Source organism: Haemorhous mexicanus, chromosome 1 (genome assembly GCF_027477595.1).
Source record: "Haemorhous mexicanus isolate bHaeMex1 chromosome 1, bHaeMex1.pri, whole genome shotgun sequence".
NCBI lineage: Eukaryota > Metazoa > Chordata > Aves > Passeriformes > Fringillidae > Haemorhous > Haemorhous mexicanus.
In genome coordinates this window covers 45875390-45894214 of record NC_082341.1, presented here as the reverse complement: position 1 = coordinate 45894214, position 18825 = coordinate 45875390, and the positions used below count along the sequence as shown (strand labels likewise).

General features: G+C 43.2%; 1 protein-coding gene across 2 annotated transcripts in view; it reads right to left on the bottom strand.

Annotated features, from left to right (window-relative positions):
* LIMD1 (LIM domain containing 1) overlaps positions 1 to 18825 on the bottom strand; it is a 32845-nt gene that overhangs the window by 5628 nt on the left and 8392 nt on the right. The window contains exons 2-7 of one of the 2 annotated variants that reach the window (XM_059848305.1): positions 16428 to 16529; positions 5370 to 5437; positions 4036 to 4098; positions 2549 to 2679; positions 1360 to 1411; positions 601 to 669 (exon numbers count right to left, since the gene is read on the bottom strand). In XM_059848305.1, the coding sequence (XP_059704288.1) occupies positions 601 to 669; positions 1360 to 1411; positions 2549 to 2679; positions 4036 to 4098; positions 5370 to 5437; positions 16428 to 16529 (485 nt within the window). Of the gene's footprint in view, positions 1 to 600; positions 670 to 1359; positions 1412 to 2548; positions 2680 to 3217; positions 3286 to 4035; positions 4099 to 5369; positions 5438 to 16427; positions 16530 to 18825 lie in introns of those variants that run through there. The other variant, XR_009486775.1, reaches the window with a different exon arrangement.

Below are 18825 nucleotides of genomic sequence, written 5' to 3'. Positions count from 1 at the left end.
TCATAAGCACAGTGAGAAAAAACAACTATTTATTTTAATTCTCAATGCAGAAGTATGGCAGCTTTCTGAGAAACCCTGCACAGACTAAATGGTTTTTAAGAACTAGCATCTCCTGGAATATTTTCTTGTGCAGCCACATCCTTTCTCCAGCCTCAAAGATACATTCATTTCCCATGAGAGTGAAGGTAACTTACACCCCACAGGATCAGTCATCACCTTAGCATTTTTCAACAATCTGACTTGGAAATCAGATACACTGATGTGATCTGGAGCTCGAGGCTTCTGGAAGGCAGCAATAGACCTCACTAAGTCACTATGTTTCCTGCATTAACAAATAAACTGCCAAGTTTGAAAAGCAATAATTAATTTGGTGCCCGTAACTTTACAGATAGCAAATAAAATTAGAACTGAAATGCATTGCTGCAAAAACTTCTGTCCTCAATCTGGAAACTTCTCAGTCACTGACAGAAAGGGTCTCACACTGCAAGGTTTGAATTGCTCAGCTACTGCTGATGTAAGGCAGGAGATTTATTTCCATCCTAAAAATAAGAGCAGTTATGACTATTAAGTGCCCACTCCCTGAGAAAGCTGCTGACCTACCTCACAGTGATAACATTCCACATGGTAATCCTTGTCCATGGACACAACCCGAATGGTCTCATCAGACCCCTGTGAGCATTTGAGCAAAGCAGAAATTACAAAGGATTACAGCAGGATCAGACACATGCACTCTGTAGATTGCTTCATGCAATAAAATGAATGTTGAGGAAATGCATTTGGGCAGCTGGTTGGAGAGCACAAATAAATCCTGCCACTTGCAGTTAATTTTACAGTAAAGCTTCATCATTGACTGACTGCAGATATCCTCTAAAATGTGATTATCAGAAGTGCAAAAATATTCTCTGTTTAACAGTAACATCTATCACAAATCACAAATTAGTGACCTGGTTATTTCAATAGATCACATTTTTCAGCATTGCAAATTAGTTTTGCCCAAGATTCATCTCCAAGTATTAAAATGTGTTAGTCCCAGAGTGGTCACACAGAGGACATTCATGAGTACCACCAGCATCTATTGACACAAAGGAAAATTCTCCTGAACATAAAACTAGCAGCAGCATAATCCTGCAGGAGATGAAATAAGCAGCCTGGCAGAGCAGGAGTAAGCTTCATCAGTGAACAAAAGAAGGGTCACATCTCAAGAACAGTACATGAGCTTAGACCAAAGAGTTGTGCTCCGGAGGAAGCGACCATCTCTCCCCATCCACAAGCACATTTGTTTTGACACATGGTCAAGTGTGAAAGAGATCGAGGCCTGACACTCCTCCCCCAAGGGGATATGGAATAAAAGGCTCTCACCTCGGAGGGCAGAATGGGAAGTCCACACGCTGCACACTTTGGAGCTAAAACTCTGGAAGAGCAACGAGAAATTGAAGGCAAGTTATGGATCAAGATAAAAAGAGAAGTCTGTATGTTCTCAGTGATAACATGAAAAGTTGCAGCTGTAAATTACTTATCTACAGGGAAGCTCTGCATCCTGAGATCATAAATTCATTTTAGCATTTATTTTAAGTAATGCTTGGCACACATTGCTCAATCAGGCAAAAAGAGACTTTATATTTTACACTTAGTGCCCGAAAAAATACAAAATTTCCCTATAAAATTCTTGGCTGCTACTGAGAGATTAAGAAAAGAAAATGAGGAGAAACTGAGCAGGAGTGTCCCCAGAAAAATACATTAAAAAAAGTGGCAGCCTCTGGGCAGAAAACTTCTGAGAAAATGCCACATTACTGCACAGCTTCTTAAGGCCTTATAACACAATAATTAATTAAATTAAATTGCAAGGAAATATTAATTATTTCTGAAGAATGATGGCATACAAGGGCACTAAGCTTGGCAACAGGATTGTAACAACTCTAGTCTTGGCAAAACACAGAAGAGTTCCAAGGGCTGCCTGAGCAACACTTAGTACTCTCCCTGCTCAGAAAATGGAGCAAGGACCAAAGCAAGCCAGAAGGACACACAAAATGTGTGCAGCTCTAATACCATAAGTACCAGCCAAGAGCAGAGCCATTTTATTTTACTGTCTAAATAAGAAGTGATTTTTAAAGTGGATTTATCAGTTGTTTAATTAAGAACTGGCTAAAAGTTTTGCTTTGCAGATTCAGTGGCAGTTCTTTAAAAGTCAAATTCAGCCCTTCAAATACTTAAAAAGTAAATCACATTGATTTCCACAGGCATTCACAGACTACATTAAAGCAGACTAATTTTGTACATCACTGAACACCTCAGGAGCACTATTTCTCACTCTCTCAGCATTGCAGAAGGGGCAGAGAAGCTCTGAAGCCCAGAGGTTATTTGGCTTTATCAGATTTACACAAGAGTCAACAGCTGGATAAGAGGAGAGAGGAGGAATTTCTGGGATCTACCCTCATCCTCAAAACTTCTAACCCTGTCTCCATTTTACTAATCTGCACTCTTAACTAGCTGATAAGCTAAATTAGAGGCTTGCTGCTTGGAACATCACTGCTGTTTATTTTGCCCTTACTTGTGGTAATCCCTGACACAGTAGATTTTGTTTTCAGAGTCTACGGTGAATGGCACACCGTCCAGACACTCATTGCAGATGACGCATCGGAAGCAGCCCGGATGATATGATTTCCCTAGAGCTTGCAGGATCTGCAACAGAGCAAGAGAAAGGAAAAATGCACATGAAGAGCAAATAAAGATGAAAATAGTAAACATACAGTTTTACATCAGATAATGCTGCACACTCATCAGCAGGGCTGTGTCTTTTTTCCCCTGTCTCATCTGAAAAATCAGTTAACAAGGATCGAAAGGGCAGCTGGAATCAACATATAGCACCTGGCTCTAGAGATATTAATTATTACCATGGGTATGAAAACAATTTAGAGACTCAGTCAAGCTGTTTAGCATGACAAAGGATAGAAGTGACAGAATTTAAAGGAAAGAAAATAATTTCAGAAGTCAACAAGTAGAGAATACTTAGCAAGATCACAAGGCAAGATGTACCAACCGAACAAAGGAAATACACTTTTATATTCTCCATGAGAAGTTGCAACTAGTATTATTGCTAGGTTTTCATAATTCCTTACATGTTGCAGGGCTTTGTACTCGCTCGCCTGGCTTTCTAATTAGCACAGACTATGGAAACACAGCACAGACTGTGTTGAACTCAACAGCTGCAATTCACTACCTGGAATACCATGGTCCGTCAGTAGAGGGATCAGACTTCTGAGTAGGAAACAGCTTCCAATTGTAATGCTTTCCAGTGTAAGCAGGCAAACAAAGATAATTAATGATAAGCATTAGAAAATGTTGGGATGCATGCTGTGAACCAGAAATTCCTAATTTCTTTGCCTCAGCTGTAGTCTTACACCACCAGCCATACTAGTCTCCCTCTGAACTTCTATAAGTAAATGCTGACCCCCTGAGTGTTCCCCACCCCATGCACATCTGGAATGGATGGTACCTGCTGCAGGCTAATCCTGCTTCACACATCTAAACTGAGGTCTGGATAACACACCCTGGGTCAAACCTGCTCCCCAGAGTATCAGTACCCACAAAAAACAACGAGAAAGTGACTTAATGCAGAATACACATGGGAAGCCACAGCTTGACTGTAGGAAAGAGAGGCTGAGAGAGCTGCACTGGTGCCTCACAGCAAGGGAGCACTGCAGAGCCACAACACTGCTGAGCAGGAAGCATCAACAGGATTACAAATACACTGTCTAGAGAAGTCCAAAAAAGGGATGAAAGACCGGGAGGCTCTGCTTTTCAACACCCACTGAAAACAAGCAGAGCAGTGTCTCTGCATGACATACACTAGGGTGCCAGATTCACTTCCTTGAAAAAATCAACAAAAGGCTCAGTGGATTTTCCTTCTGATAGCAGTCTCACACTAGGCAAACTACCAAATGATAACAGACAGCATTGGGTATGAATATATTTTGATTTTGATGCATTCTTGAAAAAACTGTGGGAGTTTTTTCTCCTAAAGCAATTATCACTTACCATGTCCATTATCAAATGACCACAAATGAAACACCTGTCAGCCGACTGCTGGAAACCAGAATACTGCAAGGACAGAAAAGAATTCCCTTAAAATTTCACAAGGCCACTCAAGCATAAACAACAGTGTACTGTGGAGTGTTATTTGCATATTTGTTATTGGTCCTTTTTCTGTGCTCCTTAGACAGAAAAACTAAATTTTCAATGCTTTTTTCATTATATAAAGGTGTGGATGTGTTTCTGAATGCCCAGGTTTAGAAAGAGTACAAGTTCCTGTAACTTTCAAGTCCAAAATTTAACTTTAATTTGAAGTATAAAAATAAATACCATAAATGCACATGCAAATAAGGCAGTTACTAGTAGGACTTATTTGCATGCTTATTTGACCACATGAATCTACAAGACAAGAACCTACTTGTGCTTATCACATACTTATCTTGCAGTATCTGTATATATAGGCCTGGAAAGCCAAATTTTTCTTTGGTTATATGGTTATAATTCTGTTGAAGGTTCTATAAGGTCAGTGGTATTGTTCCAGCTCCCTGGTAGGATAGCAATCAAGTCTGGCCCACTACAACTTTCTTGCTGTTTTTCCTGGGATCTATTGATAATGGACTGTCTGTCATGTCCATGACATGCACCTTGGGCACAGCACATCATCTGTCTGAATGAAGGAAATGCAAACTTGGAAAATGAAATATTTTAGGTGCATTTAATCCTTTTATTTTCATCCTATGTAGAATATGCTGAGGAGAACAAATAAGATGACCTTACCTCTCTCTGACAGAAATCACTAGGATTCACCAATAAGTAAGCAAATATAATTTTTTCAAGTCTCAAGGAAGGCTTCATCTACCAGGACTCAGGGGCAGAAGGGTGTATGGAGTTTTATCTGCACCAGCCAAGGAGAGGACTGTAAGATTGCTTTAGGTACACTCACACAAAATTGATTGCGGGCAACAGAAAGATATCCATTAAGATACCCATTAGGTGAAAAAGGAAATTCACCCATTCATTCCTCTGTAGCTGGTAATTTCACTCCTGCCTTCTCAGCATGGCCAAGGAGATAATGCTTTGAAGGAGCCATCACAACAGGTTATGGCTTCAGCTAGGGGTCTGTACCACAAAAACAGGGCCTCTCACTCAACTACCTCCAGCATCACATGTGGGCAGCCACCATGGCTGGGGCTGGCCCTGGGAAAATGTTGGAGTAGAAGGGCCAGGCAGGATTCTGGAGCAGGAGTGTGTGAAATACAGGCAATGCTGACAGGCAGGAAGGCTGTGAGTCTGCTGGCAACACTGAGACGTCTCATCACAAGAGTTAAATGGGTGCTTACCAGGAAGTCTTCTTCACAGAACACCTTTCCATTGACAAAATAAAAGGCTTTTCCTCTCAGCTTTCGACCTTAGGAAAAAAACACAGGGATAAGAAAAAGATCAGAAGAGAGTAAGGAGAAAATGTGATCAAAACCTGGCTACTGAGAAGCAAACAACAATGAAGACATCCAAGGACAGATGTCACACAGCTGGAAAAGAGCACCTAACCCCAGCATGGGTCTTCCCAGACTCCAGCCTGCCAAACTCTCTTCCACTGGTGGTTGCTGATAAATGCCAGTTGGTGAATCTGGACAAAAATCCCACCTTTGGGTAGGAACTAGGAGCTTTGCAAGCCTGGACCACCTGCTGGCAGATTACCATGTGTTGTAACCTTGGGAAGAGTGAGGGAGGATGCACTGACTCATACTGGAAAACACCCAAGGAAAGGAGCAAGGAGGAAAGAAGAAAGGGCATACAGAGAGTGACCTACACTTGACTTAATTCCTCAAAATGTCACGACCTTACTGTTTTGCTATGAGCAGCAGCTGCCAGACAAGGCACTGCAATACTCGAGCACTCACTCTGCCACAGCAGAGTGCAACACCAGAGCACTCAACAAGCTTCTCTGCTACCTACCAGCACATTTGTTACTGCAGCTGCCAACAAAAAGCTTTGAAACTATTAAAAAAAAAATCCAAACGTCATAATCAAGACAAGATGATAAAGTTTTTCTGACAAAGGACTCTACATATGGAGAGGATTTGTATTTACTTCAGCTTTTATGTTTATGCCTCCCATTCACTGTCTGTTTTCAGTTCCATGCGGTCATGGCAATGTTTTCTCACACTGCCACCACTCCTAAACTTCTCCCAAGAAAAAAGGGCTAGGTTTTGTTTGTTTATAAAAAGCTGCTCCTACCTCTTTGCAGCCTGGTTTCCCTACTGAGTCCAGGATTTGAAAGGCAAGCCTGGCACTGGAATGGTTCTGCACTGGAGCCCCAAGCATGTGCCAGGAGACAGAGCCCAAGGCAGGGGGAGCAGCACTGCCTGGGCACAGCTGGAGTAGGACCTGCTGCAGGCTGGTTTTGGACACCTCCGAGGCACTGCTGGAAGGAAATTGGGTCTGAGACACTAGGGCCCAGAAGCCTCCTGCTTGACATGCTGAATGTGGCCAGTATAATTAAAAAAGTGATTGTCAGCTGCGGGGTGTATAGATGTGAACATCACATGGGACTGGACTGGGTATGCACCTACCTGGCAGCCTTCAGTGAAGAACCATGCTGGCTGCAAGGCTTTAGGGAAAGGAGGAAGCCAAGTAAACCCAAGAAACAAGTGGGTTTTCAAGAAACAAGTGTTACAGTCTTCTGCATACGCCAGAGGGCACCCTCAGGCTGGGAAACAACTCCTGCTGCCAATTTCTTCCTCTGCAGCTCTCAGCTTCTCCCTGCCCACTTTTGGGAAGGACTGCTCCCAGCATCTCTTCGAGGTGAAGAAGCACTTTTTCATCATACAATTGGGAAGGCAAGATACAGGAAAAGCTCATTTCCCCAAGCTGCACTGGGAACTGTCCCGGTGAAGCACCTACCAAAATGGAGATGGTCCAGGGAAGCTCCAAAGTTTTGCCAGTGAATTGAGCCAGGCCAGCATTTCATCAGTAGCCCTTAGTGCCCAGTGCATGTCTCAGGCAGCGGGGCAGGTGGAGGACAGGGCAGAGTGTTTTCTCAAGGAATAAGCCCCGGTTTGTATGTGCAGGAACTTTGGGGTAAAACTGTGGGCATTGCTCAGCTCTGTGTTTACTGGACCAGTGTAGGAGCCAAAAGCACATGGCCCCATCAAAGTCACTGTCCCCCATTCACTTCAAATCCCTCCTAGGGACAACCACATAACCTGAAGGTAAGAGATGACCCAGGGCACCAGCCCATCCTTGCATCAATGCAGACATTGGACAGGGCATGGAAGAAAACCTGGCAATCCTGAAAGTGTCCCACTGATTTTTCTCATCTACCCTATGTTGCCAAGGTTGCTGAAACCAAAACAGGACCCAGAGTTCAAATTAGAAAGCATCTAATCTGGGACATAGAATCTTTGTGACTTATAACCCAGTGTGTGTATTTGCATGATAACCCCACCTGTGTGTCTGCCTGCCAGGTAAGCCTGGCATACTCACCAGCAGCTCTAGAATCACAGTTTCTGAGGAGGGACAGGAGAGGCATGGGAATACCTGAGATTTGCATCACCTTTGTCAAGGATAGTCCTAAGCAAGTTAACAACAAACCTAATGCAGCAAGAAGTACTCTTGAAAATCTTCCACTGATTGAAATGAAACACTGGGATTTGGCACTCCCAAAAATGAAAAACAAACAAAACCATTTAACTTTGGTTTTAAATTACATGGTAGCAAGGGCTTCAGTTCAGTGCAACGGGCAGGTGCCCAAGTGACTTTCCACCTGCATGCAATGTGTCTCCTAAAAGACAAGCTGACAGTGGTGAGGAAAAACATACACATGGGACCATGCAACGAGAAACACTTCTTTGGATGAAGGCCTGGTGCATGAGCAGCAGACATTCCAACAGAAGGGATGAGGTTTGGATCACTGCCACAATGCCATTCTTCCATGGTGACAAAAAAAAGCATTTACCAGCCATTCTGCACCCAGTGTATTTTTAACACGGTGACATTAGCAGGTTAAGATTGATGGCAACAGACCTTCAGTGAAGGTGCCACAGCCAGCATGCTATGTCTGGGCTTCTGCTGCAAGCTCATTCAGCAGAGGGATAAACTCTTTGTAAAGGATTTATAACTTGGCCATTGGCATTACGTGAGTCCCTGAAGAGTTGCTGACACCGAGAGCACTTTGAGGCAGGACAGGGATGATTTAATTACTTTTGTTAGGGAAGAGGTAAGCATTTTAACTATTTTTAGTTCTCCAGGACTTTCTTTAGGAAATTAGCAAAAACCATGAGTAACCAGGTGCTCCTGCAGCCACTGTGGGAGTGGTTCATGCAACCACAGCCCATTTCTTCTCTGCTGCTCTCAACTTCTCCCTGCACACTTCTGGGATGGACTTCTCCCAGTGTCTCTTTGAGATGAGGAAGCACTTTCTCATCATACAATTGGGAAGGCAAGATGCAGGAAAAGCTCACTTCTGAGGCTGCACTGGGGACTGTCCTGGTAGAGCTGGGAAATGGATGTCCTTGCTGCAGCCACACCAGTAAAAGGAACAGCACTGGGACTGCCCCACAGTGCAGAGGGTGGTAGTGACTTCTGTCCCTGCACTGAGCTCCCTGCCATGGGATAGTGCCTTGAACTAAACCAGTCTCTCTCAAAAGTGATGCTTCTGACTGTGCCTGCAAAGGCTGGCACAGGTTTCATTTGAGCATGGAGATGCTGTTTTACTTTCACTAAAAGGAAAGACTGAGAAGTTAAATGGCATATAAGGAATCACATATTGATAACTGCCTATTTTCAACACGTATCATGATGAAATATCCTTTGACAAAGCCAGGAATATTTAAGGTGTGGTTTGCTGCTTTCAGGATCAATTGTTCTAATACATGTCTTATGCTGCTGGCTCCTGACGGTATTTCACTTTCACTTCACCCTGAATTTAGCTAATCTCACACCTGAAAAGATACAGACAATAAAATTCTCTGGCATTTCAACTTTACTGTCTTTACTTTTTTTACAAGGTATCTTGTTCCTCTTTAGACAGCAAGTTTGAGCCCTGAGCTTTTATGTATTGCTCATCCCTCACATGTCTGTCTAGTCTGTTTAGCTGTGGGACCTTCAGGATGACCTTGAGGTCATGTCAGCACCAATTTAAAAATATTTCAAGCTTAGTCACTAGTACCTTTGTGATAAAATAAACACACTTTGCTTAGCAGCTGATAATAGGCATACCATCAGGCTGCACTCCCAGGATGCCAGTGCTTTTGTCCACTGTTTTCTCAAATGATGGCTCTCTCCTTTTGAAGACCACGCAGAGAGTTTAACCAGGGACTTGAAATGTCCCTGGCAAGAAGGATCCTGGGAGATGCATCATTTGCTTGCTGGGGATTTGGACTTAACTTTCTCTTTTGAAGTTGCTTTTCCATTATTTATTAAAAACAATGGGGTCACAAACCCATGTTCAAAGACAAGAATTGTCTTGTCAATGCATACAATGGAACAGGGCCATGTCTGGATCCCAGGGCTCTATGGAGATACGCAACCAGGATGCAGCATTGCTGGAGAGGCAGTGTGCAGGCTTCACTTACCACTCATCTAAGCACCACGGAACTCCCTGTGGTATCTGCACAGCAGATGGGCAAAAATCACTGCTGACTGGCAGCTTCTCCTGGGTCCCTTCTACACTGACAGCCCTGGGCCTCTGCCATTACAAAAACCAGTGCTTTTTCAAGTACCACAGCTGTAAAATAAATTTGGATATTTGATTACTGATGGCATATTCAATTCAGCCAGAATGTGTGTTTTGGGAGTCCTCCATGGACACTCTGCTGAAAGGCAGTATGGTGTCCTACCATGTGCAGCAGACAAGGTCAGGAATCAGGCAGCTCTGCTTAATTTCTGACATCTGTCCCATTTCTCTTGGCCACCATTAAAGCTGGATGCAGCACACGGGCTGACACAGAAGCATCAATACTTCCAATCTGCTCTAGAAATGAGCCTGCATGAAAGGGTCACTTCAATGGCTATACATCCTCCTAATCAGGCAAATGGCAGATATCCCAGGACAGACCAAAGTCTCGCTGAAACCATAGGCAGGACGATAGGATATCTGGAAGAAGAAACTATGACATGACACAGTAACTCTATTACCACGTCTCTTTCAACTACACAGTTGTATGCTCTGTGCTCTCACCATACATTTGAGGCAGTAGGAAAAAACCCAAACAAACTCAAGCAAAAGACTTGACAGTTTTTTTCTGTTAAAAAAGTGTTGCTTTATTCCTCAAAACTCTCAGGAAACGATCTGATGCCTGAAAGCTAAAAACATGCGCACATAAGAAAGGTCAGCTGCCTCTAATGGCAACAGAACCACAGGTGAGGGCGGAAATGGATCCCCAGACAGAAACACTGCAAAACCACAGCACCCCACACAACTGAGCAACACCTCTCCTTTGCCATCAGGCAAACCACTGCAAGAAGATACTCATCAGTTCTTAATTTTAGGGAAACCCCTAGAAGTATCAAAATTCAGAGGTAAAATAGAGTCACCCTGGGACAAAGCAGTGCTTTTGATCCAGACAGTCCCTGCTCAGGAACTGGTTTTCATCCCAGTGCTCAGCCACTCTGCATCACTCTGGAGATGGCTGCCCAGCTCCCCAAAATGCACCAAAACCAGGTGGCTGTCAAGAGCTGGCCTCCCACCCTGTCACCCAGTGACTCATTGAAACACAGAGCCTCAAAGGAGGAAGGAGGGGGAGGCAATCTCTGTGACCTCGGTGAATTAACTGCATGCTGAAACGACATGAGAAAGTAATTTTTAAATTTCTCTGGTTATGGAAAGGGCCTCATTACTTACTGAGACACCACTCAGAAAATTAGTCACAGTATCATTAAAACATTGTTAAAAAACCCACTAAAACCTTTACAGCACAAATTAATCCTATGCCTGTTCTTTACAGAAAACAGTACTTTGAAGATGACATTATAAAATAGAAAGACTAGAAGGACTAGCAATTTATTCCACAAAAGATTTAAACCTTTTTTTCCTCCTCACATTGTCCTAATGACTTCAGACTTTCAGCCAGAACTAAAATACATGCAATTGACTGAAACCACTATTACACTGGTAAATCCCTGACTGCATCCATCCCCTTGTGGAGCTGAACACCTGCACCTTTCCATCAAGGATATCTACTGAGGACACCTGATCCATGCCAAAGCCCCTCCAGTTCAGGCCTCATATCACTACTGCCCTGAAATCTGGCCAGGAGAGAAACAAGTACTTTCACCTTACTGTATAAGCTACCCTGGCTTTTCTCATCCATAGCAATCACTTCTTGTGACAAACTACAGGAGTTTTCACCAGTGAGCTGAGACTGAAGTCAAAAAGTCAGCAAGAACATAACAGCCATTTAGACTGAAGCAGGAAAATGTACTGATGAATTGCCTGTCCCCTAAACTGTAAATCCAAGCACACCTGAATATTTTCTGATATGATTTTTGCTAAAAAATTATATTGTTTACCATGCAGACTCTGGCATGATAATTTTACTGAAGAGATGCTGAGGGTAGATCACTGGCAATGCTTTGCATTCTCCACTCTGAAGATTTGCACATTTCTCAAGCGAGTTAATTGGTGTGGTGGGTTTTAATCCAATTACAGGCACCAAGTTCTGCCTCCACTAGAAGAGATGGCAGTTTCTGCAACTGAAGATAACCATACACATACACGTGGCCGTGGAGAAATCCACTTGGCAAGGCTTACTGTCCTGCTGTCTGGGATTAAGTGACATGGGCAGAAAAAGGGGACTTTCTGCTTGTAAAGTTATTTAACTGTGCCAATAAAAAACATGGCCTTCTTTTTCTAGGAGTTACATACCAATACAGGACATGTTTATTCCATATAATTAGCCCAAAGACACCAAGAGCTGCATTGCTCTAAGCAGCCACGTTTCATAACCACTGCAGGAAGACTAATTAGCCGAAGCAGAGGGTTATGCTTGCAGAAAACACTGCTTTGATAGCTTAGCTACCTAGTTTAGTAAATGACCCTTGATACCTCTAAACGTAACTATGTTGTGAAATATTAAATATAAAATATATACAGTCAGAGGGGGGCAAGAGGCAGCCAGCTCGTGTGATTTCAAAGTCTGTCACTGGAACAGCAGCCTATCAACCCCTGCACTGACAACAATATTAATCTGAGCTTGCAAAAATAGAAAAGAAAAATCAAGTAATGAAGTGATGTAGACATGTCAAAGACTGAATTCTGTAATCGAGTAAGGGCTTCCAACCTTTTTTTCTGTAATCTATGCAACGATTTTCTGTAATCTATGCAACGCTTCCAACATTTTGCAGTAAGGAGTCAAAATCTGGTCCTCACTTTGGCCTTCGTGTTGTAGTTCAACATCAAACACTCCTTCAAATCACCTTGCAATCAGTTCTTTCTTTCTGACTTCCTTCCTTGCCTACTGATTTCCTTCCCAGCCATCTACAACATTTCCCTTGCACTTTTTTAGCTTTCAGATTTCCTCTTGAGGAGCAAGAGGTTCAAGTGCAAGACTCTTCTGCTCTGAACTACACTTCCAGCAGAGCAAAAAGGTCTGTTTTCCAGGCAACCTGTGGCATTTGGATATAAGCCTGGCTGAATCCAAGAGAAAATACTAAAACTTAACACAGAAGGTTAGAGTGATACAGCCTAGCTAAAACTGTATCATTTATAAGGTCTCTTTACTGCCTAAATTGTAAATATCAACATCTGGAGACACATATTTTTTATACTTCTGAGGAGGTATAAATTAGTGATTTAATTTAAATGGTTAATGTGTAACAAACCATTTGATAGCCACAACTTTTTGTCCAACAAGCTGCAAAAAAACCCCCAAACCCCAAGGCAGAAACAGACACCTTGAGATTGCAGGAAACAGTTCAAGGCATTTGGAAGCTTTTTTTTTTTAACCTACTTTCACAGCCCTCCTGTAAAGCAAATATCATTTATTACTAATCTTGCAGAAAGAGCCTCAAGTATTTTTCCTCTCCCTCTCTGCAAAAGACTGCCTTGTTTGTACCTCTGCCCTGTAACAAACAAGAAGATAAACGAGACATTTATGCCAAAGTAATAATTCTGAATCTGTTGTTTTGACCTCTAAGCCAAATTTTCTGCATTACATGCCACTGGCTCAGATAAGACAGTACATTTTTTTCTTGCCAACTGAACCCTGTAGTGTATGCATAGCCCTGTTCAACAAACTGCTCTATCATTTATCTCTGAACATATGTGTATTGGGAAGCTGAGGGTGAAGGAAATTTGGCACTATATGGGGTATCAACCCCCACCTGACCCCTTGCTTCTTAGACCCTCTTGATTTTCTGTGTTGGGAAAACCAATGCACATTTGTACACAAATCCAGCTAGGAGCAAAATTAGAAATCCTTTCTCAAATGAAAACAGCGGGACAGTGGTTATAAATATCTGGAGGACAATATGCTTTACCTTAATAGGTAATTTTGTATATTTTATTTATTGCAGTGGGGGATATTCAGTGTTCCACCAGAGAAGAAATTTTAGGATTGAAATCAGGAGCAACCTTGACTTCTCAAAGTCAAGTTTGTACTGGATGGTGTCCAAGATGAACTCCACTTGACCTTAAAAGCACTACTTACTTTTCAACTAGAAACCAGAGTTTCTACACAGGTTGCTCAAGATGTGCTTTGCAACTAGAAAGACAACACCAAATAAGTATTTATTTTTCTGGCAGACAAAAATGGCCTCATCACATTTCCTGCAGTGACACAGGTGACAGAAAGCCTGCAAAGGGGCGTGTGTCCTCTCTGAATGAATGACAGAGTGTGTGCCCTTCGTCCTCACAGCAACTGATGGTCTGTTGGGCTGGGAGATTACTTTGGGCTACAAAAGGTGGGATTCCTCTCGAGTAGGTTTCCTCCCTGAGTGCAGGGCAGGACGTCCTGTACCTCCCCAGGCAGCCACAATGCAGAGGTTTGATGAAGCAGAAAGTCAGGCCAGAGCAGGTAAGGCCACAAAGCCCCAGAGCAAGCAAGCAGGGGCAGTGCAGGAAACCACCCCCTGCACTGAAGGGTTTCTTGCAAACCTTGCTGCTGGTAGAGGTTTGTGCACATGAGGGAAAACACCCTCTACTGTGGGGGCCTCCCTCTTGCACCACTCTCTTTGTAGTGCTGGGAATCCCATGCCACCACACACCTTCCCCTCCATTCATCCATGCCATCTATGCCACCCTGCCAGCTGCCACTGCCTCAGTTTCCATTTCAGTATGGCCACTGCCACAATAGGAAGGACTTCATCTTTCATGACTACTCTCCTAAATATAACAAGCTGAATTAGACTCTCACTTATATGCCCATGACTTGCATTCTCTTTTTCTATCTTGTTTTGAATACAGTCTTTTCTATGGAGGGAAATATCATTATTGCTCCCACACCCCTTTCTTTCTCCGCCTCCCCATAATTTTCACTAGCCTTGTTTTTAAATTTTACTTTCAGTTTGAAACCCTTTGCCCCAGCACATCAACTAAGCACATTTCTCAGTTACAGCCTGGGTAAGAGAGAAAATGGGCTTCATTTTGCTAAACTTGGCTTCTTTCCATCCTTCTAAGTCTCACCTGACATCCACACCTTTTCATCTTGCACTGGGAATGTTTGGAAAGGGTTGACTTTTAAAATAAGCAGCAAATAGCTATTCTTTCAACCCTCACCAACCCACCTCATTAGAAATAGGATTAAGTTAATTTTTAACCAAACACAGACAAACAAACAGATGTAACCACGGATACCTCCACAACCACAACTACTTTTCTAGCACTGGTCTCCAAATAAAGATTGTAAAATTCATTTTAAAAGGAGGATCAAAAGTGTTTCTTTCTAAAGCACCAGTTGCATGGTAGTAATTTTAGAAATTTAAGACAGCTCAAACCTGCTGCTGGATTATTTTTAACAGAAGCTTTGGGTGCAAGGGCAGTTCAGAGACTGCCTCGCCCTAGAGGGTGAGAGGTAACTGAAGCAAAGCCTTGGCTGCAGCCAGGAAACCTCTCCATGGGAGAAGATAAACTAATTTCAAATTAATGTATAAGAAAGGACAGAAGAGTGAGCAGCTGACTTCTGAGCCTCTAGGAAACTGCCACTACATGCAAAAACCACTCTCTTTTCAGTTTTCCTATTTTCGGTCAGACGATAGTGAAATACTCTACTAAAAACATAGGTGAGGCAGGGCAGCTGGTGTAGGACAGCTGGGAAATGGGCATAGTTCAAGGCTCAGCTATTATTAAAAAGCATACGCATCTTTCTATATTTATTCCAACTTTACAGTTCCAAATAAAACACATGCAGTCCTGATGAGTTTATAACTCTAAATACAACTCAGGAGGAAAAACCCTCAGTCTCATCTGGGAAAACCAAACTCATATATACAAAAGCAGCAGAAGATTATTATTTTTTCTGCCACGACATATACAGCTACACTTCTAAAAATATGCTACTACTGCTGGAGTTAAACACAACAAAACAGAAAAACCACTGTCTCACAAACAGCCACGGTTTAAAATCAAGTGGCCAGTTCTTCATTCCAGCTCCATCACAGACCTCCTGGAAAAGCTGCTCAGGAGGATCTATACATTGCTGTACACCCCAGCAAACTCCAGATGTGGGTCTGACAAGGTGACCCACAGGGAGCTCAGCAGGGCCAGCTGAACTATTAACTCTGCTTCTTGTGGTGATTTCATAGGGCTCATCATCACTGCTTCCAGCCCGATACCTCTGCAGAGTAATCAGTTCCCTCCCTGGAAAAATCATAAACCAAGCTGGCAGAGACATGCCCCTTATCTCAGGGCATGGCTGCATTTCCTTGCAGAAAGAGCAAGCAAAATGTGTAACCTGGGACATTCATGCACTTACATGCTTTAACTGGAGGTATTTCAGAGGTGCAAAATGATTTCAGCAAGTAAAAGATAATGCACGCAGCGAAAACGCTGCCAGTGGATGGATTTACCCCGCAGCAGCTCCATCTGAAAAGTAAAGCCTGCTGAGACAAAAAAACATGCCAGCTAAGGCATAATCACTGCCACTTTGAAAAAATACTCTTGTAAGAAAATGTGGCTATAACAGAGAGGCAGAGGAATGAAAACAACCATCCCCCATACCAGAAGGCAGAAGCCTGGCACAAACCAAAATATCATTTCTACATGCCTTGCAACAATCCATTCAAAAACAAAAAGCAAGCAGCAGCACCACCACCAAGTCATAGAGCTGCAGAAGAATACAGCTGGGAGATAGTTTAATAACTGCTTTCTTTTCTACTCCCTTTACACCACAGAAATGTTAAGCCTAAAGAGTTTGCTTCAGGGCCTGGCACCAGGATCAGACTAAGCCAGGGATACTCACTGCAGGCTCCACAGGTGAAGCAGCTGTCATGATAGAGGTTGCCCATGGCTTGGCAAGCTTGGTTTGCTCCATAAACGCCCTTGCTGCACTTCACGCAGGTACCTGGGGGAGAGAAGAGAGGTCATAAGTGGGACCCAATAGGGTGGCTGGGGACACTGGCTGGGAGACAACACATTTAGCTCGTCATGGTGGCTGAACAGCTTAGGACCATGTGGTTCACTGAAGCCACAACACGTAGGTGACAGCATGGTCACATGCTCTGAGATGTGCTGTTAAAAGGAGTCATGACAGTCATCAAACCTCCACAGTGAAAGACTTTTGCAAAAAAATACACTGCACAACAACAGTCCCATCCAGGTACAGTGACATCTCCTTCCTCCTCCCATCCTTCCTGACAACCTTTATATACATCAAACCTGCTTAAGGACCCTCACAAAAGCAGTGAGTATCATCAGTAAGTGATGCTCAGAGCTCTTCATAGACAATAGTTTCTGGCAATTATTGTATAAGATAGGTTTGTTGGTCACAACTGATGTGAGGAAAACACAGCTCTTCACTTACCTCCTTTAAATCATCCATTCCAGACCCTAGTTGTGCCCGCTGAAGGCCCTAATGATTCCTCAACAAAACAGAGCTAGACTACCTGACACCTACCTCTCTTAACAAGGAAATGGGACATCAAGCCAGTTTTACTTACTTCAAGCATTACCCAGGCACAGTGACAGGCTGTTTTTAAAGCAGCACCACCCTTTAACTACCTCTAACTGAGAAACTTGTATCTCTGTTTAGGCAAAAGGATTAATAAAGGGGCAGTGTGAAGGAAAAACAGTGTTTCTGTCTCTGGTCTGTAGTGACTCTGATGTGACTTCACCTTGCACCATGACCCAGACCTATTAATCCTGTCTCTTAAAATCCGTGGGACTGTGAGTCACACATCACTCCTACTGATCCAGGAGGAGGAATGGCATCATCTTGCTGGAGATCCTTAGTTATGCTAAGGACAGTAAACAAAATTTCAGTTCTTTTGGGGCATTGCAAGCTCCAGAGTAATTGAAAAAGTCTGGAGAAAGTTAGGAAGAAGTCCATTGTGCTTACAACAGTGCTGAAAAGTAACTCAATTCTGGCAGCACCAGGCTTGCACTGCCAGGGTGAGTAACAATTTCTTTCTGCAGCCAATAGCCCTGGCGGTTAGTTTCCACACTACAGGGATAAAACCACTCAGGAGTCCTTTGCAGTAGCACACACATGGCTGCTGAAAAGCAGATACTTGATTTTCCCAGGTTTTTGCAGAGCAGACCTGGCTCTCTATGCTGCAGCTGCCTGTGTGCATTCAACCAGCACGCTGAAAGTCCTAGTGCTGCGCCAAGCCCCACTGCACTCAGAGCCAGAGTCCACACTGACACAAACCTGCGAGAAGGCTGCAAAGAATAATTACTTACTCTGTTTTGTCCAAATCCTACACGAACTGAAATGCTCACTTGGCTGTGGGCCCATCCCAGCACACAGGCTGGCACCAAGCGTGCAAAACTTTCTGGTTCTTTTTGAACTGAGCAGGTTTATCTCATTTATTGAAAGAAACACTTAAAGAAAGATAAATTGTATAGGCATTAGAAAAAAGATAAAAAAAAAAAAGTCGAGGCAAAGATAAGAAAAAATTGGCTTTTCAAATGGATGTGCTCTCCCAGGAATGCACATATTCAGCAGCAGCCTGAATTTCTGTGCAATGATCTGACACAAGAACTAACGACTCAAAATTCTCTCTTGAGTACAGCAACGCCAAGCAGAAAGTTTAGAAAGCAGAAAACCTGCCAATTTTCCATGACACCCACCAGGCTTTCCACAGAGCCAACGTATTTATTGCACTGCAAGTACTGCATTTTCCCCTTCTACCTGCCAATGAATGGCTGCTCCAGAAAATCTCACCAGCATGCTCCGATTTCCTCATTTCCATAAAGCAGCCGGGTGACACTGACTGTGGATGAGCAGCAAGAAGAAGCAGGAGGCAGAAGGCACAGCAGCTGAGTGCAGGCACAATGCCCAGTAAAGATGCTGGCAGGCATAAGCCACTATTAAGTAGGCTAAGGCAAACCCTACGGAGGGCAGAAATTGCCTCTGCCATCTCCTTTCTATCCCATCACACTTCACAGCACAGGCACTGCCCCTCTGGCTTCCCAACAGGACAGATCCTGCAGGAGCTGTCAAGGCTCTCGCATCTGTACCAAAAAAAAACCCTTCCACTCCTCAAACTTCCCAACCACCCTTCCACCTTCCTTTCAGTCCATACTCCATTCCACCCCCTGATTAACCCTTTCACCCACTTTTTTGGATATTTATGCCCCTAAAAATGGAAAATAAAGTAATGGAGTGAAAGGGCTTTTAAAATACATTGACAATGTTT